The sequence below is a fragment of the Diabrotica virgifera genome, chromosome 2 (genome assembly GCF_917563875.1).
Source record: "Diabrotica virgifera virgifera chromosome 2, PGI_DIABVI_V3a".
Lineage (NCBI taxonomy): Eukaryota > Metazoa > Arthropoda > Insecta > Coleoptera > Chrysomelidae > Diabrotica > Diabrotica virgifera.
This window is the reverse complement of record NC_065444.1, coordinates 60375949-60403860: the sequence shown is the minus strand read 5'-3', so window position 1 is coordinate 60403860 and position 27912 is coordinate 60375949. Positions and strand designations below refer to the sequence as shown.

Sequence of the window (27912 nt, the reverse complement as noted above, 5' to 3'; positions counted from 1 at the left end):
TTTGTTTATACACAATTATGTCGTAAAGTTAATAATAAATGAGACAATTCAATAATTATGCTTCCCCTCCGCTTCCACTATTTTCCTCCTTAACTCGGAGAATATTGATCGCATAAAAAATTGTGGAAAATAAATTGTAGGAAATTGCGTTTCCAACAATTTTAGTTCCTACCGTTTTTGTCGAAAAGTTGAAAATGGCGGAGATATTAAGCAACAACGGTGCTCCTTTAAAATCAATATGGCGGCTAATGCAACCGCGGAATTCAGTCGAGATTTTAAATTTACACTACTATTGATCTCCCCTAAAGGGTAGAATTATAAAATTTAAGACAGTTCGGAAAAAAGATTCAATTCAGTAATTATGCTCCCCCCACCACTTTTTACTATTTTCCCACTTAACTCCAAAATTGCAAATATCAACCGCATGAAAAAAATTGTTCAAAAGAAATTGTAGGAAATCATATTTGGAACAATTTAAGTAGAAAATAGCGAAGATATTGAACAAAACCAATTGCTACAAAATCAATCAGGTCTTACGTTCGCGCCATTTACGCATACATACTACCTTAAATATTAACTTTAGCAAAAAAATGAAAGAGACTAAAATTGTGTAGAATTCAATTCTCTCTATTGTTGTATAGGAACATTTTTGTCGTAAAACTAACAATAAACGAGATAATTCAATAATTATGCTCTATTTATATATAACTGTCACTATTTTCCGCTATAACTCTGAAAATATCGATGACACAAAAAAATTGTAAAAATAGAAATGATAGAAAATTACATTTTGAACAATTTTAGTTGTTATATACTTTTTGTCGAAAAGTTGAAAATGGCGGAGATATTGAGCAAAAACGGTTCTCGGTTAAAATCAAGATGGCGGCTAACGCAATGGCGGAATTCAGTCGAGATTTTAAATTTACACTACTATTGACCCATAGGCGTAACCAGGGGGGGTTTTGGGGGTTGTAACCCCCCCATTGGGATGTACTTTGAGCTCCATACGCTTAACACCATAGCCCTCAGAGACCTTCCAGTAGTTGTAACCCCCCCCTTTCAGGTAGTTGTAACCCCCCCCTTAGGATCATCTTGGTTACGCCTATGTATTGACCCCCTAAAGATTAAAAAAATAAAATTTGGGACAGCTCCTAATGCAAGGTTAGGCCTGTTATTCGTCTAACCCGACTGGACTATAAAGGAATTTTAAGAAAGGATAATCTCCTATCATGGCCAAATCCTTAGGGGAAGCAAACGTTACATTCTCAAACTAATTTTGCAAGTAAATATATAGTGGCAGTCGGTCCCACAAAGGAAGAAAACTGAAAGAGAAACATGAGGAACTGGAGTAATATAAAGACGTAACCACCATTTAGAAAAGCCGAAAACGGCACTCTACAAGAGTACAAACAGTACAAATAACGGCCAACATGCGCCTGCACAAAGCACAAGCAGAATAAGAAGACATCTATTAATGTATACTGTGACAAGGTCGGACAGTTGAGTCCAATCTCGTTACAGTAAAAAACTTGTTTCCTAACACCTCACCAATAACTGTGTTTTTATCCTGATGATAAACTGCGGGATGCCATGGCTAAACGGTTGACAAGTTAATTGACAGTTGAGGGTTAATAAAAGTTCTATTGTACTGCCTTATGATGACTTAAACCTAAAATTATGGCACGTATTCCATACTCATTCATTCTGTATGTAAGAATTTTGCGATAGAAATTCTAAGATGATGTCAACTCTAAACCACTGCTAACTTTCGTAAATTATTAGGTTTTTATTTACATAGTTGTTCTGATGCTAGGGTACGGAATCAATTAAAAATAAGTGTAAACAATGAACAATAATATATTTATTTGTGTTGGTAAAAAAACGTGTTTTGCGTATATCTCAAAAGGTTGTGTTGTTGACGTACCACGTCTATCCCGACGCCCGCTGGGATGTGACCGCATACGGGAGGTTGTAAATCGACCCGTGGTTGTGTAACGACTGACGCTGTGGCTGAAAAAAGCCACAAACGCTAATATGTTTGTGTTTCTACAATATGGCTAGAAAAGGCAATAAATTACTATATCTGGCGTTTTAAAGGTTGAGAACCTTTCTGTATTTTAAGAAGTTGACATAAAGAGCGTGACAATCTGGCGTGGAATCTATTAGTGTTTCCTTGAAAAAAAACATTAATTGTATACAATCTGCTTAGGGATACATTTCCTTAACGGCCCTTGTTAGCATATGGTTTGTATATTAAATGTTATTTCGTTTGGAGAAAAGTTATTAAAAATTTAGCAAAAATAGTAATTAAAGCGTATCGCTATATAGTCTTATAACCATATTCAAAGATAAGGACTTATGTTAGTAGGTCAAAACGGAGTATACATATGTGGTATAACGGAAAATAGGACACTAGATCAAGAAATTGTCTACAGAGTACAAGCTGGTTGGTCTAACCGGAAGCCAATGAGATAGGTACTCTGGGATCGAAAAATCGGGGAATGGCTGAGGAAAAAGGTATATGTGGCGACACGCTTCAATTACTATTTTGCTAATTTTAACTTTTAATTTTTAATAACTTTTCTCTCAAAACGAAATAATACGTCCCATTTAATAATCACATTTTTTCGGCTCATAATATCTATACGAAACCAGATGTTAATGGCCTGTTCAGTTTATGTATGGGAAACAAAAATTCCACATTTAATAAATTACCGTATCAGACCAGCTAGCCTCTTTATGTCAATAAATCACTTTTTAAATGCATTCGCACCGTCATCTTCTTAACCCTAGAAGGACCAAGGAGGGTTAAGAAGTATCCACAACATTGCATTACATCCGATTTTCTAAATACCTACCTTTGTTCATAAAAATCTCAAATAATTAGTAGTTGTCGGTGTACTACTGCCCTATTAGATGGCATAATCAGCATTTCTACAATTTAATTCCTTTCCTCAAACTTAAAAACTTGACCGTGGACTATAAATAATCCCCTTGAATACCTTCAACACCATCCCAAAATGAAAAGGGACGATATCATTCATGTGCCAAATTAGCAAAATCTAAATAGTCCAGGGCGCATCTGTTTTGAGATGGACGTTGAGAGGTGACTCAAATGTTTTTGGAGAAATTGCTTGAAAATAAATCAAATAATAATATTTGAGTTATCCTCCCTCTCAAAAAGGTCCGGAACATTGTTTAAATAATCAAAATGTCAAAAATTGAAGGAAAAATTCGATTTTTTTTCTTCGTTTTTTGATTATAACTTTAAAACTGTTCATTTCCGAGAAAAGTTGTACAAAAATAAAAGTTGCGTAATTAAATCTCCTACAATATAGAATTGGTCAAAAATTTAAAAAATAGTCACCCTAGTTGCAAAATAGCAATAATTGCGAAAAAACCATACAAAAACAAGTATTGGCATTTTACATTTTTCAACCATTTATGCTACACTTAGGACCTTCATATTTCACCCAGAAAAACCTTATGATACAGTAAAACAATACTGTAGACTTCATTAAGATTGTTTCAATAGATTTTGCAAAATAAATTTTGCAATCCAGCTTTCGCAAAAAAAGTTCATTTTTTCAAAATGTTACATGACTGAAAATAAAGCAGATATCAAGTTGAAATTGTTTTTGCTTATAGAAGTGTACTGTACCTTTCATTTGAAATTTTCAAAATTAAAATCGATTAATTACCACGGCGTCAGAAAATTTTTGAAATAAACAATAATTTTTGGTGCTACGCGCAGGACAGCGGTGTTCTATTCACACAAGTTGATTTCCACCAAAATTTCTTCCTATCTTTATCTAATATATTATTTTCTTACTCTATATTTTGTTGTATTTTAATATTTTAATTCCACAAAAATCAAACTAATTTTATTATTGCTTGTGAAATATTGTTTAAACAATTGCATATGTTTAAAAATAATAAACTTTTATTATTTAAGTTAAAATATATGAACAAAGAAAGTTTCTGCTAATAAAAGTGTTATTTTAATCGATAGAGTATGTGTTTTTATTTTGCAATAAACAAATGTATTTATTTATATCGAAATGTAACAAAAATTAAAATGTATTATCATTATCAAAGGTCATTGGAATGACCAATCAGAGAAAACTATCCGTTGTCCTGCGCGTAGCACCAATAATTAATGTTTATTTAAAAAAATTCCTGACGCCGTGGTGTTAATCGATTTTAATTTTGCAAAATTGCAAATGAAAGGTGCAGTATACTTCTATATGCAAAAAAATTTTCAACTTGCTATCTGCTTTATTTTCAGTCCTGTAACATTTTGAAAAAATGAATTTTTTTACGAAAGCTGGATTGCAAAATTTATTTTGCAAAATCTATTGAACCGATCTTAATGAAATTTATAGCATTGTTTTACTGTATAATAAAGTTTTTCAGAGTGAAATACGAAGGTCCTAAGTTTAGCATAAATGGTTGAAAAATGGTAAAATGCGAATACTTGTTTTTGTATGTTTTTTTCAAAATTATTGCTATTTTGCAACAAGGGTGACTATTTTTTAAATCTTTAACCAATTCTATATTGTAGTAAATTTAATTACGCAACTTTTATGTCAGTACAACTTTTTGTATCTTTTAACTTTGTATAAATTTGTATCTTTTAACTGTTCCATTAACGTCTAGGATTAATATAAAAGTGTTATTTTTAAATTAGTTTAAATAAAGAAGATTAGTTTAAATAAAGATTTTGATTAATTTATGTGTGGACATTTATTGACCCTCCTTGGTCCTCGCTGTTTCTACTAAAAGTTTGGTCCTGCGAGGGTTAAAACCACATGTGTCAACATGAATGTTTTTAGTTCAGTCTTTTACAAGCCTCGGTCCGTAACATACCTACCCTCTTAGAGAAATAGGAACGTCTTTTTTACCGAAATACATAAATATATTGTTGACAGTTTGTTGTTTTACATTTATTTTAATTTTATTTATTTGTTTCCGTGGACAATAAGGTTATTACACGCAACTCAACCACACCACGGAACATATACAAGAGGACGGTGAGCCCTGTATTGGTGTACAGAGGTGGAGTGTGGTACAGGAAAAAAAGATGGAGCTAGTTGAAATGAAAATGTTACAGTGTATGTTGGATGAGACGTGTCGGATAAGAAAGCACAGGACCAGGAACGATTTGATTAGAGAAAGAGCCGGGGTGACTACAGTCTCAAAAATATTCAAGAACTGTAATGGTTTGATCACGTCAGACGTAGAAGCATAGAGCTGTTAGAAATTGATGGAAAGAAAGGTATAGGAAGCCCCAGGAGAATATGGACGGACTGTGTGGCACAGCATTTGAGAGAGAAAGGTTTAGGTGAAGAAGACACAATGAACAGAAATGAGTGGTGAAGAAGAGTAAGGAATTTCAACCCCTTAAAAAGGAAAAGCAGAAGAAGAAAAAGAAGAAAAATAACCATATTCAAAGATCTTGGCAAAATAATATGTAATACCTATGGGACGATAGTTGTCAGCCAATTAATTGCTTAATCAAGCAGTGTATGTAACTGAATTATATGGAAAATATGTCATATGAATTTTGCTCTAATAGCGCCGACCTTTCATTTCTACCTATAACAGAGATATTTACATCCAAGTAATTTCATTATCTAGTTGCATATTTTATATTTATGCTTTTGGTCGACAATTACATATATGGGTAAAGGGTAAACAACAACGTCAAAATAATAACGTATAAAACGTTTTATAGATTTATGTTTTTGTTAGACAGTGCTTCCAAATACATAAAAGTGATATTTAAAAATATATTAATTTTTACAGTCCGACGATAAAAAAGGGCAAACAACTAGAACATAATATGCTTGGTTTCTAGATATTTATGAGTACCAGGCTACTTTTTGGTCGATGACACAAGAAAATATTTCATCTCCCTTGTGGTCGACGATTATCATTCTGTCGTAGGCTTGATAAATTAAGGGACTCCCGTCTATCTTTGTGTATTCGTTTATATTTTTAAGACATGGTCTTTCTTCTAACTAGATATCTTCTTCCGTCTATCTTCCCTTAACTTTCGGTGCTCATATTCCGTATGATTCGGTACATTTTCCAAACATGACGTGTGAGTATGACATATGAGAAATATATAAGATTCCAAAAGTAATAGAAGGAAAAATAGAGAGCCGCAGAAGAACTGACTGTAGGCAATGTTCCTGGCTGAAGAACATCCTCGATTAATATACACAACTAAGAATGGCACAAAACGACAAAGAGTTCTAAATTCAAACTTTAAGGTACTAGTACACTTTAGAAGACCAAAAATAAGCATTTTTTCAAGATTTTTTCTCTCAGAAACTTTATTAAAAATGAACATAAAACTTTTTACATATTAACATCTAACTCTTAGAGAATACAAAAAATATATCCTTTTTCATTTATGCCTGTACACTAATATTGTAGAGGGCGCCAAAGTCGAGACCTCGAAACATAGTAGTTCCGATGGCGGACAGTTAATCTCAGAATTGGGATCTCTGAAACAAAAAAATCGTACGGCATTTGAAAAAGGAAGGTTTCTTACGTGATAATTTACCACCGTTAGTGAAAAATTCTGCAAAACAAAGATTTTACGGAAATTTGAAAAAATTTTGTGAAAAAATCGCCCGTTTTCTTTCAATTTTGCATGGTTAAAAAATATTTATTTTTTATTTTTTGGTCAAATTGTGGTAAACTGTCACGTAAGAAACCTTCCTTTTTCAAATGCAGTACGATTTTTTTGTTTCAGATATCCCAATCCTGAGATTACCTGTCCGCCATCATTTTTCGAGGCCTCGACTTTTGCGCCCTCTATAATATTAGTGTACGTGCATAAAAGAAAAAAGGTATAATTTTTGTACTCTCTAAGAGTTAGATATTAATATGTAAATAATTTTATGTTCATTTTTAATAAAGGTTCTGAGAAAAAAAAAAGAATGTGTGTGTACTTTGTACGCACGTAAGAAGTTATACTTCTATTATTATGATTTCAACGAAATTAATATACTTAGCAGGTTATTTGTATTTTACTTAAATATTAAACTAACTTTCTGTACCTACCACTTTTAAAAAATTTTTATTAAAACGATACCAAAAATATAAAAAAAAATAATATTTATCGTCCGGGATTTGAACCCGGGACCTCTTGATCTCCGGTCACACGCTCTACCACTGAGCTATATCCCTTTTGCTTTGACAGGTTACAAGATTTCTCATACATACTGACCAAGTGAAGTATACAAAAATACTTTAAATATACTTACTATTATTATAAAATATCTTATTCCCGAGGAAGACAAATCCAAAGACACAAAAATTATAATAAATAATACATTTACTAAGAACAATAATATATCCTTTTATATGATATAATATGACTTATTTGCGCTGACAGCGCTGATACATACATATCTTGAAAGATTAGCAACGAAATACATACTCTCTGTGTGCGCATGCGCGCGGCATGCGATAAAATTTCACTCTCGATCGTAAAGAAGTATAACTTCAAAAATTCCTAAGAAAAATGATTATTTTTGGTCTTCTAAAGTGTACAAGTACCTTTTTTTTTTTTTTCGTGGAATTTATGGCTTTGGTGAGGACCAATTAGCCAGACTATGTTAGATTGTATAAATAGTTTGTGTAAATTGTTTCATAGTATCAAACTTTAGCATGATGCATTCATTTGTTTTGTTAGTAATATGTAGCATTAGTAAAGTGTAAGGTGTTTAATTTTTTTTCCTTCCGCGCTAGAGCATCAACCCGGTTCAACGCCGCGGAGGTTTTAGCCCTCTTTGTGTGTATGTTTTTATTTTTTTTTTGTTTTCTTTTTTTTTTGTTTTCTTTTTTTTTGTTTTTTTTTTGTTTTTTTTGTTTTTTTTTGTTTTTTTTTTGTTTTTTTTTTTTGATTTTTTTTTTGGTTTTTTTTTAATTGGTTCATTTTTTTTACTTGGTTTATTTTTTTTATTATTTTTTTTTATTTTTTTTGTATTCACCTTTTTTTTTCCTTTAATGCTTTACATTTAGTTTGTTTTGCAGAATTGCTTACAAAATTGGTTAGTAATTTTACAATTTTAGTTTACAGTTTATGATGTGTTCATGAAGTACATAAAGTATATTATTATTTCCTGAAAAAATAATACAATTTAGGTCTATTGGAAGGTTTATCTTGTAGTGAATTAAGTTTTTATATAGATTATTAATGTTTACAATATTTATTGGACATTCAAGTAAAACATGTACCAATGTACCCATTTTACCACAACTACACAGTGGATCGTCTGTAATTTTTATTTTGTGCTTATAATAAGGTGTTAGTGCATGGTTTGCACGTATTCGATTTATTGTGGCGACAAAGTTTCTGTTTGGTATTTTGTGAAACCATGGTTTTCTGGGGATCCTTGGCTGGTGTTTACAAAAGTTTGTTCCAGTTGTTGATGCACTGTATAGGTTTTGCCACATCTCATTTATTTTGTTCCTTTGATTTAAGAATAAATCGGACGGGGGTAGTTTAAGATTTAGTTCTTCTCCTGATGTTGGAGCTGTTTTTGCTAAGACATCCACCATTTCATTACCTGTTATGCCTGCGTGTCCCTTTACCCATAGATATATGACGACTTTATTCTTGATGTGTATCTCATTATGTAAATACAGGATTTTTGCTTCAATATGATTAACTGATCTATTTATTTTAACATTTTTAAGTTTATCTACTGCACTTTTGCTGTCCGTACATATTATAAATTTGTCGTGGTTAGAGCCGAGTACGTATTTCATAGCTTGCACTATTGCTGTTAGTTCTGCAGTGTATATGGAAGCTTCCTTTGGTAAAATAAATTTTTTGTCAGTATTTTCCTCAAAATGGTAAAAGGCACAACTGGTATATTCTTTTGACTTTGATCCATCAGTGAATATAGAATCATAGTTTGGCCAGTATTTGTTTTTTGTTTCGTTGAACTTTGTTTGATTGATACTTGCTACTTCTTCACTTTCAAAATAGTAGGTTCTAATTTCACGTGAAAAAATTTGTTCAGGTGAGTAAATTAAAACTGGAGGGAGTTGGTTGGAATAGAGTATATCTGTAATGTCAGCTATTTCTGAGAAAGATTCTACTATGAGGGGGGTTTTCTTGAAGTGCCAGTATCTATGGGTCAAAACTTGAACTGTTAGTGACTGTACACTATTGAGGTAAGAAGTTTTTTTTGAAATGGTTTTTATCATGAATTTTCTGCTCAATAGTTGTCTTCTTAGTTTAAGAGGAGGTTCCACGGCTTCAGCTTGTATAATGTTTATGGGCGTTGACTTAAGATATCCCAGGCAAACTCTTAAGCATTTATTTTGTTGTATCTCGATTTTATTTAGATGTGTATCTGCTGCTGTTCCATAGAGTTGACTTCCATAATCCATTATTGATCGTACCATTGTTTTGTAGAATAGTAAAGCCGTATTTGGGTCTGCTCCCCACTTTGCTCTACAAAACGCTCTTAGGATATTTATAGAATTACTTGTTTTTTTGATAATTTGGTGGATACAGTCCTTCCATAATAGTTTTCTATCTAGATGCAGACCAAGATATTTTACAGAGTTACTAATACAGAGTTTATATTTTCCTATTGTTAATTGTCTTTGATAGTTGTTTCTGTTTCTAGAGAAAATACATATATTGGTTTTGGACTCGGATATGGAAAGTCCCATGTTGTCTAGGTATTTTTGGATTTTTATAAATTCAGTGTTGATATTTTCTATACATTTGTCCTCTGATTTGCTACTGGTGTAAATAACAACATCATCAGCGTATTGAATAATTTTAGACTTTTGTGATATAACATTTTCTATATCCATTGTGTACAGGCTGTAGAGGATTGGGCTCAGGATACTACCTTGTGGTAATCCAGATCTACATATTCTTGATTCCGAAATTTCTTGATTTATCTTTAAGGAAACTGATCGATTAGAGTAAGCTGATTTTATGAAGTTGGCAAAGGAGGTTGGTAGACCAATATTGATGAGCTTCTCTTCTAGTATATTTATTTGAACATTATCATATGCTGAAGTTATATCCAAAAATGTGGCCAAAGTGCTGTATTTGTGTGTGAATCCTAGATAGATGTCATTTACTAGTATCGTTAGGGGTTCCAAGGAAGATCTTCCCTTTCTAAAAGCATATTGTGAGTCAGGTAATATTTTTTCATTTTCTAGCCAATATTCAAGCCTGTTCTTTATCATTCTTTCCATGGTTTTAAATATACACGATGATAAAGCTATGGGTCTATATGAATCTGCATTTCCATTCTGTTTTCCAGGTTTTTTGATAGGTACTATGATGTATTCTTTCCACATCGGTGGAAAAGGAATCCTATTTATCCAAATCGAATTGAACAATTCCAACAGGGCTTTCTTATGGTCTAAGGGCATTTTATGCAACATATTATATGAAATGTTATCCGCCCCGGGAGATTTATTATTTGTTGATTTAATGCAATGATCGAGTTCCCATAATTGAAATAACGATTGTAGGAAAGAAGTGTTCCTATTTACAGTAGCTATTTGTTGAGTAATGTTGTTTTCGACCCATGGAGGTGAGATTTTTGTGTGGAATTCGCTTATCCAGTCTTCTTTGGGGTCCATTAGGGGTTTATTCGCTTGTTTTCGGTTTTTATATCGGTTTACTTTGTTCCACACTTCTTTAATTGGTGTATTTTGATTTAGATTTTGGCAGTAATTTATCCAACTTTTTTTCTTAGTTTCTTTAAAAGTTTTTTTAGCTACTGCATCAAGTCTTTTATATTCTGTTAGATTATTAAGATTTGGAGCCTGTGTGTAGGTTAAGAAAGCTTGTTTTCTTGCTTTAGCAGCTATGTTACAGGTTTCGTTCCACCAGTCCTTTGAGCAATGATTTCTATTTTGTGCGTTTGATTTTCGTAACGGAATTGCTTTGTCGGCAGCTTTGTTAATATTGTCGATAATGCCCATTAGTGATGATTTTGGTTCTGTTGCTTCAAGGGTAGCGGTGTATACATCCCAATTAGCAGCCTTGAGTCTCCATATATTATGTTTTGTCTGTTTAATTTGCGCAGGTGGGATATTCCTTCCAAATTGTATGTGTATTGGTAAGTGATTAGAGCCATAAGGTTCTTCTAAAGTACACCACGTAATTAGTTGTGTCAGATCCTGTGTACAGAGGGTCAAGTCTACAGCTGACTTCTTATTGTTTGCTAATGTAGGTGATCCGTCGTTTATAATTACTAGGTTGCATTGTTCGATAGCTTCCAAAAGAATTTTGCCATAGATATCGTCATATCCATCGTTCCATGCCAAACTATGTGCGTTAAAGTCGCCCCCAATTATGAATGGTTTTGGAATTTGTTCCAAAAAGTTAATCCACTGTTGTAATGATATTCTAGTTCTCGGTTTAAGGTATACTGAAACAAAGTAAATTTTTTTATGTATATATGGAAAATTTACCGAGATACAAGTATGCTCAAAGTTGATTGTAGTTGGAATTGAGACTTCTTGGTATATTAAGTCTGATTTTAATAAAATGGCAGAGCCGCCGTACCCGTCGTCCCGGTCACAGCGAATATTGTTGAAGCCTTTAAAATTATAGTATTTTTCTGCTTTAAACCATGTTTCCGATAGAAGTGCAACGGAGTAGTTGCCCCTATCTAGTAGATATTCTAAGTTATTTTTATTAGAAACTGCCGAGCGGCAGTTCCATTGAAGGATATTTATTGCATGGTTGTGGTCTGAGAATGTGATGACGTGTTTCCATTTATAGTTAATTTGACTAAGTTTTCGAGTTCTTCCTTATTTATGTTTATACTTTTTGTTACTAAAACTTTTGTGACAATTTCTATAACTAATTCTAATATTGAATTTATCATGCTCAAGTCTGAAGGAGATGCAACTGGATTATTATTAATATTTCCCTTATAGTTAATGCTGTCTAATATTCCTCCCGTAGGTAATTGAGATCTAGGGGAAGATATAATTTCATTATGCAAAATTAATGTTGGATCTGGACTATTTGGTCTCTGTCTTTTGAATGTTCGAGAATTTGTACTATTTGAATTATTATTGTAGAATATATTATTAGTTGACATTTTGTTAATTGGATTTGATGGGAATTGGGTGGGTGTATAATTATTGGGATTTAATGGAGGGAAAGTTTTGAGGCAGGAGAGGTTTGTAGTTTGTTCCGTATTTATGGATGTTACTTTTGCATAGGAGTTTCTGGGGAACTGTTTGTTTGCGTCTTGATAACTAATATTATTGGAAGACATAGCGTCTTTAATAAGTTTTTGACGCTGAAATTCTTGACACGCGCTTAAATTTGTAGTAAAATGATCCCCCGAACAGTTAAAACATTTTGGAGTGAGATCGGTCTTTTTACAATCTTTTGAGTTGTGGGATTCTTGACATTTATCGCACCTAGCCTTGCTCTTACACTGCCCACCTGTATGTCCAAATCGAAGACAATTAAAGCATAATAGCACCTTTTGTTTGTATGGTTCGACTTCCTTTAGTACCTTGTTGATTGTTATATATTTTGGTAGCACTTGTGACTTAAAACTAACTACGCATGTTTTTGTTGGAATGTATTGAGTACCGTTTTCATCTACTTGTCTTCGATTTAATCTTGTGACTTGAAGGACTTCAAATTTACAGTGTAAATCGTACATTTTTATTCTGTTTTTAACATACTCTACTGAAAATTCTGTGGAAATATCTTTTATTACGCCCTGTCTAACTAAAAGAAACTTAGGAATGTATATGTCTAGATTATTTTTTATAAATATTGCTTCATTTTTTTTAGATATGATATAGTTAGCCGATTTATAATCTTTAAATTTTATACGTATTTTATTTCTTCCTACTGCGTCAATGCTTACAATTTTTTCATCAATTTCTTTAAAATTTGTGATAATAATGTCACCTATCCTTAACGCGTTTAATCTGCCTTTAAAATCGGGTGAATTATTTTCTAAATACGCGTAAAAAGGTCCTAGGTCGTTTTGTCGGTAAAGAAATTCCTCCCTTTTTATTCCTACTTCTTTGTTAATGTTATTTGTTATTGAAGTGTGTACATTAGCAAAGTCATTATCGATAATGGGTTTATTATTAACAAGTTTTGTGGTACTTATCTGTGTAACTGGAACAAGATTTTGGAATCCTAATAGCTCCTCCTTTGAAGATGTTGCATGTTCTGTATCCATTTGTGTTTCTAAAACATTTTTATCGGGGGCGTCGCCCCCGCTAACTGCACTCATAACTTTTTAATGTTTTTATTCCGATTTCGCTTTTTTATTTGGTGTAATTAATTTACTTTTAAAGTTCACAAAATATTTATTTAAATATCTAATTTATAGACACCGGTTTTAAAAAACAAGCTTCTTTCCTATGCACGTCTGACTACCACGACGAATGGAAGCTAAGTGGTACAAGTACCTTAAACAGCCCTATTGAGAGTGTATCGTACATTAATAAGGTGTAAATAGATTACGATCCAATTGCATATGTATCAGCCTAATCAATACGTTAAAAGTTAATAATCTAGGCATTGGAATTACTTTTGGAGCATTCCGGACAACTTCCATCGAAAGCTTACTTAGTGATGAAGCGGGTGAAACAAATCTATTGCCTCAGATCCAAGTAAACCTTATGTATGACAATACCTTCATCAAGTACTATAATAATAGGCCGCACAAACCTTATTATGAAAGATTGTAGGTACTGTTCTGAATTAAATATTCAGTTTCCAAAAGTTTTTCCAGTAAACTCGGACAACTAGCCTCCACGAACTATTAGTCCTGTCGCCAGGGGGGGTACAACGGCCTCCTGTATTCAGATGGACTTACCCAAGTTTTTTTTATGTATTTTGACCTGTAGAACACGAATTTTTTGGGTAACAGTTGATCCGGATGTCGATAAGATTGTTAAAAACCAAGAAGTTGAGGAATCATATAACAGCGATTTCTCGCAAAACAAAACATTTTTTTGTATTTTTTGGGCCATTTTAACCAAAAAATGTTCCTACAATTTTTTTCGTAGGATGCATAGTTTTCGTGATAAACGAGGTTGAACTTTCAAAAAATCGAAAAATTGGAATTTTTGAACCCGAAAAACTTTTGATTAAAAAATAAAATAGCAATTCTGCTTACCGCATTTGAAAGTTCAAGTCAAATTATATCGGTTTTAATTATTTGTATTGCCAAAAATGTATTATTTTATTGTTAAAACAAAGCTATAAACACCTAGTGCTTGAGTGATGTTTCAATGATTTCTCATTTAAAATCGAACGAGTACGTAGAGGAGGTAAAAGTGCAAGCGGGGCTATTTCTAAGTAGCATGCAATAAAACGCATGTATTAGGCACGGGAAACAGTATGTGTTTATAGCTTTTTTTAACAATCAAAAAATAAATTTGTAGCAATACAAATATTCAAAACGGATATAATTTGACTTAAACTTTTAAAGGCGGTAAGCAGAATTGCTATTTTATTTTTTATTCAAACGTTATTCGGGTTCAAAAATTGCAATTTTTCCATTTTTTGAAAGTTCAACCGCGTTTATCTCGAAAACTATGCATCCTACGAAAAAACTTGTAGGAACATTTTTTGGTTAGAATGACCCAAAAAATACAAAAAAATGTTTTGTTTTGAGAGAAATCGCTGTTATGTAATTCCTCAACTTCTTTGTTTATAACAATCTTATCGACATCCGGATCAACTGTTACCCAAAAAATTCGTGTTCTACGGGTCAAAATACATAAAAAAAACTTGGGTAAGTCCGTCTGAATTAAGAAGGCCGTTGTACCCCCCCTGGCGACAGGACTATATTGGAAAACTGTAAATCAATATCAATGTATCATTAAGCTTAAATATTGAGGATCAAACAAATCCAACAATGTTTAAAGCAGAGCTAAACCTTATCTTAGACCAGCAGTATAAAGACTGGAATCAAAATAGTTACCGACGCATCAAAAAATGGTAGTTGGTGCAGCTATTACCTACTACATTATACGTTCACTACAGGAATAGCTATTTGTATAACAAGGGAGGAAAGTGCTACTTTTCCTCCCGAGAATGAAGTTTACTGTAAGTAAACTTCATTCCCGTGTACTGAAGTAATCATTCATAAGTAAACTTCATTCCCGTGTACTGAAGTAATCATTCAAGGGAGGAAAAGGCACTTTACTCCCATGTTATACATATGTATGGTTTTTCCACCTTCCTTAAATTAATAACAAGTCATTTTTCATTTTTACTTAATTTATTTATGTAACTAACCAACAAAATTTATTAAAACTAAAACTAACAAGTAGGTACAATATAACTGTCAACTATTAAATATAAGTCAAATTATTAATGTAAACATTGTTAAATCAAAATAACAATTTACTGTTTTTTACCATTCTGCAAAATACTGGGTGTTTTATAAATAAACGTTAAAATGTATAGATACTTACATAATAAAAAATAGATATTGTACAGATATTGTTCCTCCCTAGGGAGGAAAAGTACAACTTTGCTCCCTACAATTAGGTCCGGAAAAGTATACTTTCGGTAGAGGTAGGTGGAAAAACTTTTTTCTTGTGGATTTGTTCACTTAACATTTGAACTTCCTGTTAATTCTACCACTAATCAGAACTTTGTTCATTGTTCAAATCCCTATAATATATTAGTACCAAAAACATCCCCTATAGTATCCCGACTGGCTCAGTGCAATTAAAACCATGCAAAATCTCTATCCAAAAGATCTCATAGAAATGATAAAATTGGAACTTCAGAAAGCCCAAGAAAAGCTCAGAATAGTTAACTTCTTGTGGATACCTTTCCACATTGGTATCGAAGGCAATGAATTAGATGTACCTAAGTTTAGTGATGCTATCGGAAAAGAAGAATCAGAGGTCGAATATCAGACTGTGGCAAGTGATTTAAAAGCCCTTTTCTCACAAATAAAGTGTTAAGTGCGTGGAACCGGGAATCCTAACATCTTCTAACACCAGAAATCCTAATCCGCGAAGCTTAGAAATTGTTCAATTTGTGTTGCATAAATATGATTTATAAAATTTAATCGTGTAAGTACTGTTAATAGCATTTAAAAACACTGTAATCGTTAAGACGCTAATATCCTTCAAAAGAAAGCGGCTTTTTGTTTTAAAATTTGTGGATAAACCACAAACTTTTTGTTTGTGTTTTAAACCCTCCCTGATGGACAGGTATAGTAGTAGTACCTAGGTACTTAAAGAAGAAAACAAATTTTTTTCTGGTTAATCTGTAGGTTCGTTTTTATATTTTCGGCTAATCTTAAAAGAAAACTTTGGAATGGTTATAAAAACTGTTTATGTTAAATTTAAGTTTTGAATTTTTTGTGAAGAAGCGATTTCGTGTCACTTGGCGACCGAGTGTAATTAGATCTTTCGTTCTAACAATCAGTAACTAGCCTAACAGTTTAAGCTAAATATAAATTTAATAAACACTCAAGCCAAAATAACTTACCTCCACGTAAGATTTAAATACCGCCACTTTGATCCATGTATGGTAAATCTTTTCCTCCTCGTTCGAAAATTTTTGTCGGGCATGCCACACCGCGGCGTATGCATTAACTTCAAAGTTCTCTCGTCTAACCGACCCGTCACGGGCAGGCCTGCGAATTCCTGCATGTCTCGGAGAGAACTCTTTACAGATTCCTCCGTTCGAAGAGCGAAAGCGCCATCTTTGGACTTTTCCATATAACCGAAGTTCATTAAGTAGACTTCCTGTAAATAAAAAAAGGAAATGAATACTATGTTAGCGATGTAGTTATCATAAATGACGAAGAGAGGGCGGTAGCAGTTAAAAAAATAGAACATGTTTATTATTTTTGGAGTTTTTTACATAATATACATAGGGACATATTTTATACTTAACTTAAGGACATTATGATTATGGACAGATTATGAACATAATATTACGGACATTCTCAAAAATTTTATTTGTAAAAATATATTTTGCAATAAATTTATAAATGGACCGTACTTAGAAGATATCATTACTAATCTAACTAAAAAAAAACAGTTAAAATAAAATTACCAAATACCTAGGAGTTTTTTTTATCAATCTGATCAATCAGATTTAAAAGAAATGTTGTTCTAGCTTATAGGTAAGCTGGACTAAAAAATGATCTTCAATAAACTCACACAAAACTTTATTTTTATATAGACATTAACTTAAAGTTTGTAGAGAATAAAAAAATTTTATACTCTCTTTATTTAAATAGTCTATTTACCTATTTATAAATATTTTTAAATATTTTTTTAAATCTTATTTAAATAATATTAGTGTCAGTTGGCTGAAAGACTTCGGTCGATGGCCTTTATTGGTACATTGTATCAATAAAGTATGTCTCTCTCTCTCTAATATTAGTGTTGAGGATAGGTAACCAATTTGCGTATATATTCTTCGGTTAACTTTCGAATCATATAATCCATGTCTTCCTCATCGTTTGCCCAGTGACGGTTTAAGGAATTATGGTGCCCTAGGCGGCCATAAGAAGTAGGCCCCTGTATATCGACCATTTACTTAAAACCAATTTACAGATATTTATGTTATTTTGGAAAGTAGTTACTCCAAAAAGAAATTACGACAATGTAAAAAAGATCATTTTTTTTTTTTTACATTTCGCAACAACTTCTCATTAATATTCCATAGATATGCCAAAGAAAACAAGGGATATTGTGTCGATATGTGATTTTACCCGGGGTATGAGTGCCACCTCTTCGGGGGTGAAAAAACATACATTCAAAATAATGGATACTTAACTTGATTACTTCTAAGTAACTTTTGTTCTATCGAGTTTTTTCACTAAATCAATACTTTTTGAGTTATTTGCGAGTGAATATGTTCATTTTTCAACAAAAAAAAAAACACCTTTTAGACGGTTTTTCGCAAATAACTCCAAAATTAAGTGTTTTATCGAAAAAATATTCTTAGAAAAAATATAGAGTAGGTATACAAAATTTTAAAAAATGGTGTTTGTATGAAGTATGTAGACCCAGTATAAGCAGAACTGGAGCTACTGAAAAGTAGATTCTTATTCGACAAATTCCAAATCAACTATTTCAACGTAAACTACCAAAAAATGAAGCACTTTTCGGTGAAAAATCATCATAAATAATTAAGTAAAGCTTAAAATAATGTTGATTCCTTTTTTTGGCACAAAAATCTTGAAAATTTATGAAAATCTTGAAAAAACTTATAAGTATATTATTTATATGATCTGTAAGTTTCACCGCTTCACAGTGCTTATATTTCAAAACATTGGGATTTAAAGTAAAACAAATTTTTAAAATGTTGAAAAAAAAATGTCTTTTTTTTTCAAAATAACTTAAAAATTATTAGTGGTACCAAAAATCTTAAAGAGTAAAAACTATAGGTTTTGATTTTCTGAATATTTCAGATTTTTGCTTTTTTGGAAGATAAAAATTGGTTAAGATATGAGTGTTTAAAATTTGCATACCCTGGGTAGAGAATTTTTCATTTATTAAAAATTAATAAATGAAAATAGTTTCTATCCTTGTGGGATCGGTACTCACCGGAGGGACCGCAGACGTTCGCATACAATTAGCGTCTCTTTGCAAAAATGACGACTTTGCTAAGTAACAAGACATTTACTCAACACACACGCTACCCACTACACTAGGTACCTGATTGGAAAAATCCACTGTACCATGCCAATGGCCATTAGTTGTCGAGGCATTAAGCTAAATAAAAAAAATTGCATACACTCGTGATTAGTGACTTGTTCAAGCCCTTTCTACTACAGCCCTTTTATAAATAAGCACTTTATACCGATAAAACTTACAGAGCATATAAACAATACATAAGTAAAGTAGCTTGTGAAGCGGTAAGGATTATATTCATTTGGGATGCTAATTAGGGGGTTATTTTCACCAGTTTTTTTTTACGCAAAAAATGGGATCAACTTTATTTTGAGCTTATCTTGGTTACTTTTTAGGATAGAAATTTGTTTTAAAAACAAGAATAATGCTTTTTTAAAACATTTAAACAAGTTATGATGAGTTTTCAATGAAAAGTGCTTCATTTTTTTATTATTTCACGTTGAAATATTCGATTTCGAATTTGACGAATAAGAACCTACGTTTCATTAGCTACAACTCAGCTTCTACTGGGTCTACAGACTGCACACATAGGTACACCATTTTTTTCAATTTTTTAAAAGCCATATTTTTTCGATAAAATACTTACTTTTTGAGTTATTTGCGAAAAACCGTCTAAAAACGTGTTATTTTTTGTTGAAAATGAAGATATTCACTTGCAAATAACTCGAAATGTATTAACTTGATGAAAAACTCTATTGAACAAAAGTTACTTAGAATTAGTCAGTTTATCCACTTCCGGACGTATTTTGACGGTATATTTTTTCACCCCCGAGAAGGGGTGGATTCACCGTAGAGCAAAAACCCACATTGGCACAATATCACTTTTTTATTTTACATGTTAGCTATGCTTATACCAAATTTCATGTCAATCCAAGCTCTTGTTTCAAATCCAAAGGTTATTTAAAATCCGGAGGTTTTGCAATATTTTACCGTGAGTGAATGGAATATAAGGCCCATCGGTGGGTAGAAATTGAAAAAAAAACGTACCATACCAAAATAATTACCAGCTTTTATCAAAATTTGCTTGCAAAATTGATTAACAAATTGAGGGAATGATTAGAACATGGAATATAAAAATGCCTTTGAAGATAACTGCTTAATTTGTCTTGAAGTCGGTTGTATTTTTATGATATTTGACAAAAGACAAAGCAAAAAACTGAGTTTGATTGGACATCATAAATTATTAACCCTTTTTTTGTCTCAGTTAGCCCTTTTTGATTTTTTTGACATTTTAAATTTTTTTTAAATAACTGTTAAGTTATACATATTCCCACCTTTGTTCATTTCTTTCGTCTTCGGTTGTTTAGTGCTTCCTTAATATAGATTTTGAATAGAGTTGGGAATAAAGAACATTATATTCCAAGCCTTTTGTGGCAGGAAATATGTTTAAAATTATATTCTCCATTTTAATGGCCTTTTTTGCATTTATGGACCTGTTCGCTATAGCTTTAATGTATGCATTCCTTCCTCAATATTTCAAACAATAGTTTTAAGGGTACTTTATTATAGGCCTTCTCAAAGTCAACGAATACTACATAAGTCGTTAAATTTCTGGCTGTTTGTAAATACAAAATCTGCCAGCACCAAATCTACTCTGATCTATTTCATCATAATATTGGTTTTCGATTCTTTCTTTTATCAATCGATCGTATAACCTCACCAATGATCTAATAATCATTATACTCCTGTACTTTTTTACATTTCTTTTTGTTTCCTTTTTTGTGGATAGAGCTTATACATGCTCCAATCTTCTGGATTATTTTCTTGTTTGATTAGATTCTGCAATATGTTTAAAAATTATTTTTATGAACTTTTTTTCAATAAGTCAACAAACATTCTAATTGATTTTCCAGTTCTTAGTGATTATTTATTTCGTATTGTTGGCTGCACATATTCTGTAACACATCCCATGAAATTCATATTCCGTCATGGTAGTGTCTACTATTTATACAAATGAGACTTGCCCACACACCAACGTGTGATCTCTTGAATGAAAATTATGTAAAATTACTGGCTCGAGATCATCTCCACTAACAACGAATTTATGTTAATAGGATTGACAGTGTCAAGAAAGAGGTAGGGTATTATCTTTTATCTGTAGGAATATTTTTACATGTTTTGAATGCACAAATTTCAAATTAAATGGACCATAAGATGAGTTTATAATATAATACATTCATATGCATTTGTATAATAGACCAGGGCTGATCTGTTTTGAGGTGGATGTAAGAGGTGGCATTCGGATTTTTGCAGATAAAGTTAGGTGACAACAGTAGTTATAATTGACTTATGTTCCTTCTCAAATATGACCGAAACATTAATAAGAAAATATTTAAAAATTTCGAAAAACATCGAATTTTTTCTACTCTTTTTGCTTATAACTTTAAAACGATTTATTTTGGAACAAAGTCGTATAGAAATGAAATAAAGATAATTAAATTTTGTATGATATACGACTGGTTAAAAATATCTTAAATTATTACCATTTCTGCAAAATAGCAACAAATACAAAATAAGGGGGCAAAATAAGCCTGATTTTGTTGAATGTCCTTCAACCACTTTGGTTGCACTTAGAGCTTAGAGCCTTCGTAAATCGCTTAAAAAATTCTTATAATACAGGGTGTCCCGAAAAGATTGGTCATAAATTATACCACTGATTCTGGGGTCAAAAATAGGTTGATTAAACCTCATTTACCTATATACAATAGTGCACACAAAAAAAGTTACAGCCCTTTGAAGTTACAAAATGAAAATCGATTTTTTTTAATATATCGAAAACTCCTAGAGCTTTTTTATTGAAAATGGACATGAGGAATCTTTATCGTAGCAACATCTTAAAAAAAAATTATAGTGAAATTTGTGTACCCCATAAAAATTTTATGGGGGTTTTGTTCCTTTAAACCCCCAAACTTTTATGTACGTTCCAATTAAATTATTATTGTGGCACCATTAGTTAAACACAATATTTTTAAAACTTTTTTGCCTCTTAGTACTTTTTTGATAAGCCAGTGTTTATCGAGATATTTTGAATATTTGTCGAATCCACCACCTATTTGTATATGGTTAAGTATGATTATAGACACCTCGCTACTTCAATACAAAAGGGCCACAAATCAAAATCACATTTTTTACAGAGGAGCTACTCAAAGTTTTGACATTTATTTTTGGTTCATTTTTCTTTTATTTTTTATCATTTATATGCAAGTAATATATTGATAGAAAGGTAAATTTAAACTGTATTTGATATTGTATTTAGATACAGCGTAAGTATTTTCCTGAAAGAGATATTAGCAGATATGGCCCTTTTGTATAAAAAATATTTCTTATGTCATGATAGGAATTTGAAATAAACGGACACATACCAAAAAAACAAACATTTTAATCAATGTTTTTGTCACTAATTAATGTAGATTTTGAGTAAAATTATTACAAAAAGTCTTATCTTATCAAAAAAAAATATTACAATGTCACTCTACAAAAATAACAAAAGTTAATTCCAAAACTACTACTAAAAGGTACAAAATTTATAACTTAATGTCTTAACACTATCTGGATAATAAAAAAAGGTATCAATGTTTTACAGCTGTTTAGTGTCTCCAATAAAAACAGTTTTTAACAATTCAACAAAATTCAATGTATCAATTGTCAACGGTTCCTAGGGCAAATTATTAGATATAATAAATAAATCTGGATCTCGGAGGTAAACTTCATAGTTACTGTTCAGCAATGTATTTTTACCAGATTTATTTATGACTATCGGATGTAATAAACCTTACTCAACAATAATAACCCATAGAGAGGCAAAAACAGTGCCGAAATGAAATTTTTATTATTAAATGTGTAAATCTAGACGAGGTAAAAAAATTTGACCAATGTTTATAATTTTTCTACTGAATGGGTGTTTGTAATGTAATCAAAAAAAGTGTATTAATCAGTTTACTACATCATAAAATATACAGGGTAAATTTTTTCTTACAATTTAAGCAAAACTGTTATTGGTTGAAAAAAATTAAACTTTTAGTACCCCATAAATAGATCTAATGGGTTAATGGTCGCTCGTGTCAGAGCGTGTACAAAATTGCCAATAAGGCACGCTCTCGTATTAGAGCGTGTACATTAAGGGGTTAATAAACTACATAAGAGGCATCAAAACATTTCAATATTATTGTTGTCTGATATAACGAGATCTGCTTATAACGAGGGTCTTGGTCCGCCATTTCAGTTCTCGTTATGGAGAGAGTCTACTGTGCAAGTAAATAAAACAACGGCATTTTACTTTCTAATAATAACATTTGACTGTCATAGAAAAATGCAAAACAGTCGTGTCCCAATATATGGTCCTTTTTTATTTTAAATGATATACTAACTACGAGAATATCATAAGCAAAATGAATGTATTCTGTAATACATCATTTTTGATTGAGAAAAAAAATATATATTATGCGAATATTTTGTATAAAATGGCCTCATTACGCATCTCTTTTGATTAAGAAATAATAATGTACTTACGTGAATCTTCTGTGCAAAACGGACGTATTTCGGAATGTGGCACTTTCGTTTATAAAAACGGTAAAAATGACTAGGGTTTTTTGAAATGTGGCTCTTTAGCACAAAGGAAACGTGCGTTCACTTCGACTGCCAGGACACAACCAACAAAGTGGCAGTTTTGTCCATATTTTTTCTTTCAAACACAAAAATGCAAAAAGGGCGCAAGTGTTATTTCGATATTAAAAAACGTAAAATACATGGGGGTTTCAGTGGTATATAAAAATATGACTGCTTAAGGTTAGATTTTTTTAATAAACGCGATTTTCGTATTTTTGAATTGTGGCCCTTTTGTACTGAAGTAGCGACCTGTTAATAATCTGAAAATTTATTTATAACTTAAATTTTTTGGTATATTTTGAAAAAGAAGCCACATCTCGATAAAAGTTGACTTACCAAAAAAAGACTAAGAGACAAAAAAGTTTTAAAAACACTGTGTTTAACTAATGGTACCACAATGATAGTTTAATTGGAACGTACACAAACATTTGGGGGGTTTAAAGGAACAAAACCCCCATAAATTTTTTATGTAAATATAGTAAAAAAGTGCCGCATCTCGATAAAAACTGGCTTATCGAAAAAATACTAAGAGGCAAAAAAGTTTTAAAAACGTTGTGTTCAACTAATGGTACCACAATAATGAATTAATTGGAACGTACACAAAAGTTTGGGGGGGGGGGGGGGGTTCAAGGGAACAAAATCCCATAAATTTTTTATGGGGTGGACAAATTTCACTATAATTTGGTTTTAAGGTGGGCCTGTCATAATATAGATACATGCCCGTTTTTTCGATTTTCATTCGAAAAATCGATTTTCATTTTCTAACTTCAAAGGGCTGTAACTTTTTTTATGAGCATACTAAGGTAAGTTAGGTTCAACCGAACTATTTTTGACCCCAGAATGTGTGGTATAATTTATGACCATTCTTTTCGGGACACCCTGTATACTTAAACCGTCCACCAAATTTCAATAAAATCGACTTAATAGATTTTGCATAATAATTTTGCAATCTAATTTTTTTTTTAAAAAGTTTAAGTTTTTTAAAAACTTTCTGAACAAAAAGTAACATTTAAAAGGTTGCTAAATTTTTAACATACAAACAGGCGCTATATCTATCTAATACACCTTACAGAATTAAAATCGGATTATTTAAGCAGCCTCACCAATGTTTCAAAGTTATAAACAATTTTTTGGCTTATAAACAAGCCAGGGAGGTGCCTGTTTTATTTAGATGGACTTACTCAAGCATTTTTATGTATTTTGACCCGTTTAACACGAATCTTTTGGGTAACAGTTGATCCGCATGTCGATAAAATTGTTAAAAAATAGTAGTAAGATGCATTGCATAGTTTTCTAGATAAACGCGATTGAACTTTCAAAAATTCGAAAAATTGCAATATTTGAACCCGAATAACTTTTGATTAAAAAATAAAATATCAATTCTGCTTACAGCATTTGAAAGTTTAAGTCAAATTATACCGGTTTTGATTATTTGCATTGATAAAAATTAATTTTTTTATTGTTAAACAAAGTTATTTATTAAGGTGGTTCGAAAAAAACTTATTTTCTTATTTCAGATCGCTATAGTGCGCAAAAGTTGCCATTGGTATAGACTTGAAAAAAGCACTAATTATTATTTTTTTATTAATTTGTCTTCCGGTCGCGCAATGCCATCGAAGTTAGCAAAAATTGTGAAAAATCCTAATTTTTCAAATTTTTTTAAACAGGCCAGATGGTTTTAATTGCGTTCCTATACCATGAATTAACTACTAAAAGTATGTAAAATCAATATAAATGCACTTATTATACACATTTGCTTCATATCTTCCGGTTGCGCAACGTAATACAAATTGAGTAAAATTAGTAGTTTTTGCAAAATTCAAAGTTTGACTCATTAGTACAATTTAATCATACGACTTTTAGAGATGCTATAGTTTAATTCAATTACAATATTATATTTAAAATCCAAGCATCTAAGATACATTTTGATATTCAAGTGGAATTAGGTCGCGCAGCTTCGTCAAAAACAGCAGACTACCGAGAGGCGAGGCGAAAGTGACGAATGCCAGCGAAGCTCGCTCAGCCACAAATAGAAATACATGTGGGAAGACCTCTACAATGGAGTATTTGTCTTCTCCATTACAACGAACTGCCATTCCGCCACCTTTTCCAATACTAAGATGGAAATACAACAGGCACTATAGGATATCCGGACCGATTGGAAAGGCCCTACCTGATTGTGAAAGACTACCAGTTGTTGTTGATTATAATCGTTGGCATCGCTGAGCGGTGCAATAATATGGTTCTAATATAGATGTCTTTGGAACTGTGTCCACACACTTTACTTGAAGCTACGGTCACTAGCTTAACGCATCTTTCAACTGCCTGTGTATGGCATGGCAAAGTATCTATACTCATAACAGGCTTGAAGTCATTGCTCACATACTGTTTTATCTCTTCATTAGTCAATATTCTTAGCAGTAGAGGGGAGTCAGTGTACTAGTGTTCCATTTGATAATTTCGTAATACTATTTAGCTTCAAAGTTTAAGTTTGGTGGTTAAAGATTCTGATAGAGTCACTTTCAGATATTGCTTGCTTTTCCTTCATGATACGCCTAAAGCCCAGCTCTCGGATATGGTTTCTGTCATCAGTTACCATAGCCAAAAGTAAATTTTCGGGATGGGCAAAGTAAGCATTCCGTTGTAAAACGGGATCAACAACTTGAAGAAGCTCTTCTGGTAAGTACCTTGAATATTCAATGATTTTGTAATCATGTCTAGGCCCATCTGTGAACTTGTGGTTTATTTTTGTGGCAAACCACATAAGCATACTATAACATTTGAGAATGAATGTGACAATCTCTCCCAGATTTTCAGAAGGGTTGGACACACTGATGTAGAAACGCAAAATTCGCTTTGCAGTAGTAAGCCATCTTGAATGTGACGTTGGGATAGGATCACGTACCCACTACAAAGTCTTCTGAACAATGTCCTGACTTGATGACTTCTGATATCTCAAGCAAGTACAATTATTGGTGCTTGCTAAGAATACGCTTGTCAACTTTTTTAATCTCGCAATCAATAGGATTAAAATCAATATGTGGTAGTCTTTCACAATCAGGTAGGGCCTTTCCAATTGGTCCGGAATATCCTATTGGGCCTGTTGTATTTTCATCTAAGTGTTGGAAAAGGTGGTGGAATGGCAGTTAGTTGCAATGGAAAAGACAAATACTCCATTGTAGAGGTATTCCCATTCCCACATATATCTTTATTTGTGACAGCGCGCGCATCGCTGGCATTCGTCACTTTCGCCTCGTCTCTCGGTAGTCTGCTGTTTTTGACGAAACTGAGCGACCGAATTCCACTTGAATATCAAAATTTATCTTATATGCGTGGATTTAAATATATTATTGTAATTAAATTAAACTGTACCATCTCTAAAAGTCGTATGATTAAATTGTACTAAACAGTCAAACTTTGAAATTTTGCAAAAACTACTAATTTTACTCATTTTGTATTATGTTGCGCGACCAGAAGATATGAAACAAATGTATAAAGTGCATTTATATTGATTTTACATACTTTTAGTAGTTAATTAATGGTATAGGAACTCAATTAAAACCATCTGGCCTTTTAAAAAAATATATGAAAAATTCAGCTTTTTCACAACTTCGATGGCATTGCGCGACCGGAAGACAAATTAATAAAAAAATAATAATTAGTGCTTTTTTTAAGTCTATACCAATGGCAACTTTTGCGCACTATAGCGATCTGAAATAAGAAAAATTTTTTTTTCGAACCACCCTACTATTTATTTCTAAGTTAAAAAATTGTTATAATTTTAAAACATTTCTGATTAAAGTGTAATAAATATGTATTAAATAGGTAGAGCGCCTCTTTATATGTAAAAAAATTAGCCAACTTCTAAATGGTCTACTTTTTGTTCAGAAAGCTTTTAAAAAATTTAAACTTTTTTAAAAAACTTTAGATTGGAAATTTATTATGCAAAATCTAATAGGTCGATTTTAATGAACTTTGGTAGACGGCTTAAGTATGCTATAAGAATTTTCTAAGCAAATTACTAAGGTTCTAAGTGCCACCGAAGTGGTTAAAAAACTTTGAATAACAACAGGCTTATTTTGCCTCCTTATTTTGTATTTATCACTGCGGTGCAAAACAATCGATCTACTAAAAATTTGCTTATTTTTATGTTTCGAATTTCCTAAACCTGTTGTCCGATTTAAGTGATTTTTTACCACGTTATAGCCTTATTCATTGACAATACCTCTGTAATAATATTGTTGCTAGACAGTTAAACTATCATTGTATACCGGGTGTACGAATCAAACTGTGTTTTTTTCTCAAAGTTCGCGTCACCCTGTGGACTCTTCTGGCATTTATAAAATACAGAAATTAAAACCCAACTATAGCCTCAGGTTTTCTTAACATTTTGTCTTTCGATTCATTCGCTTATGTTGGATAATAAAAAAGTTAGGTACTTTAACACCTGGCCATGCTCGTCATCAGTACAGGGTGTTTCTAAAATATTTGCACAAAACTTTAAGGAGTTATTGTACATAAGAAATAATGACAATTTGCTTTATAATCATATGCCCGCAAACGCTTCGTTTCCGCGATACGGGATGTTCAATTTTTTTACAAACTGATGATTTACTTATTGCTTTAAAACCA

The 27912-nt window shown here is 32.0% G+C and overlaps 1 protein-coding gene across 1 annotated transcript in view; it reads right to left on the bottom strand.

Moving 5' to 3' along the window:
* LOC114337345 (matrix metalloproteinase-2-like) overlaps nt 1–27912 on the bottom strand; it is a 519978-nt gene that overhangs the window by 210023 nt on the left and 282043 nt on the right. The window contains exon 2 of the mRNA XM_050643701.1: nt 16514–16773. Coding sequence (XP_050499658.1) covers nt 16514–16773 — 260 coding nt within the window. The remainder of the gene's footprint in view (nt 1–16513; nt 16774–27912) is intronic.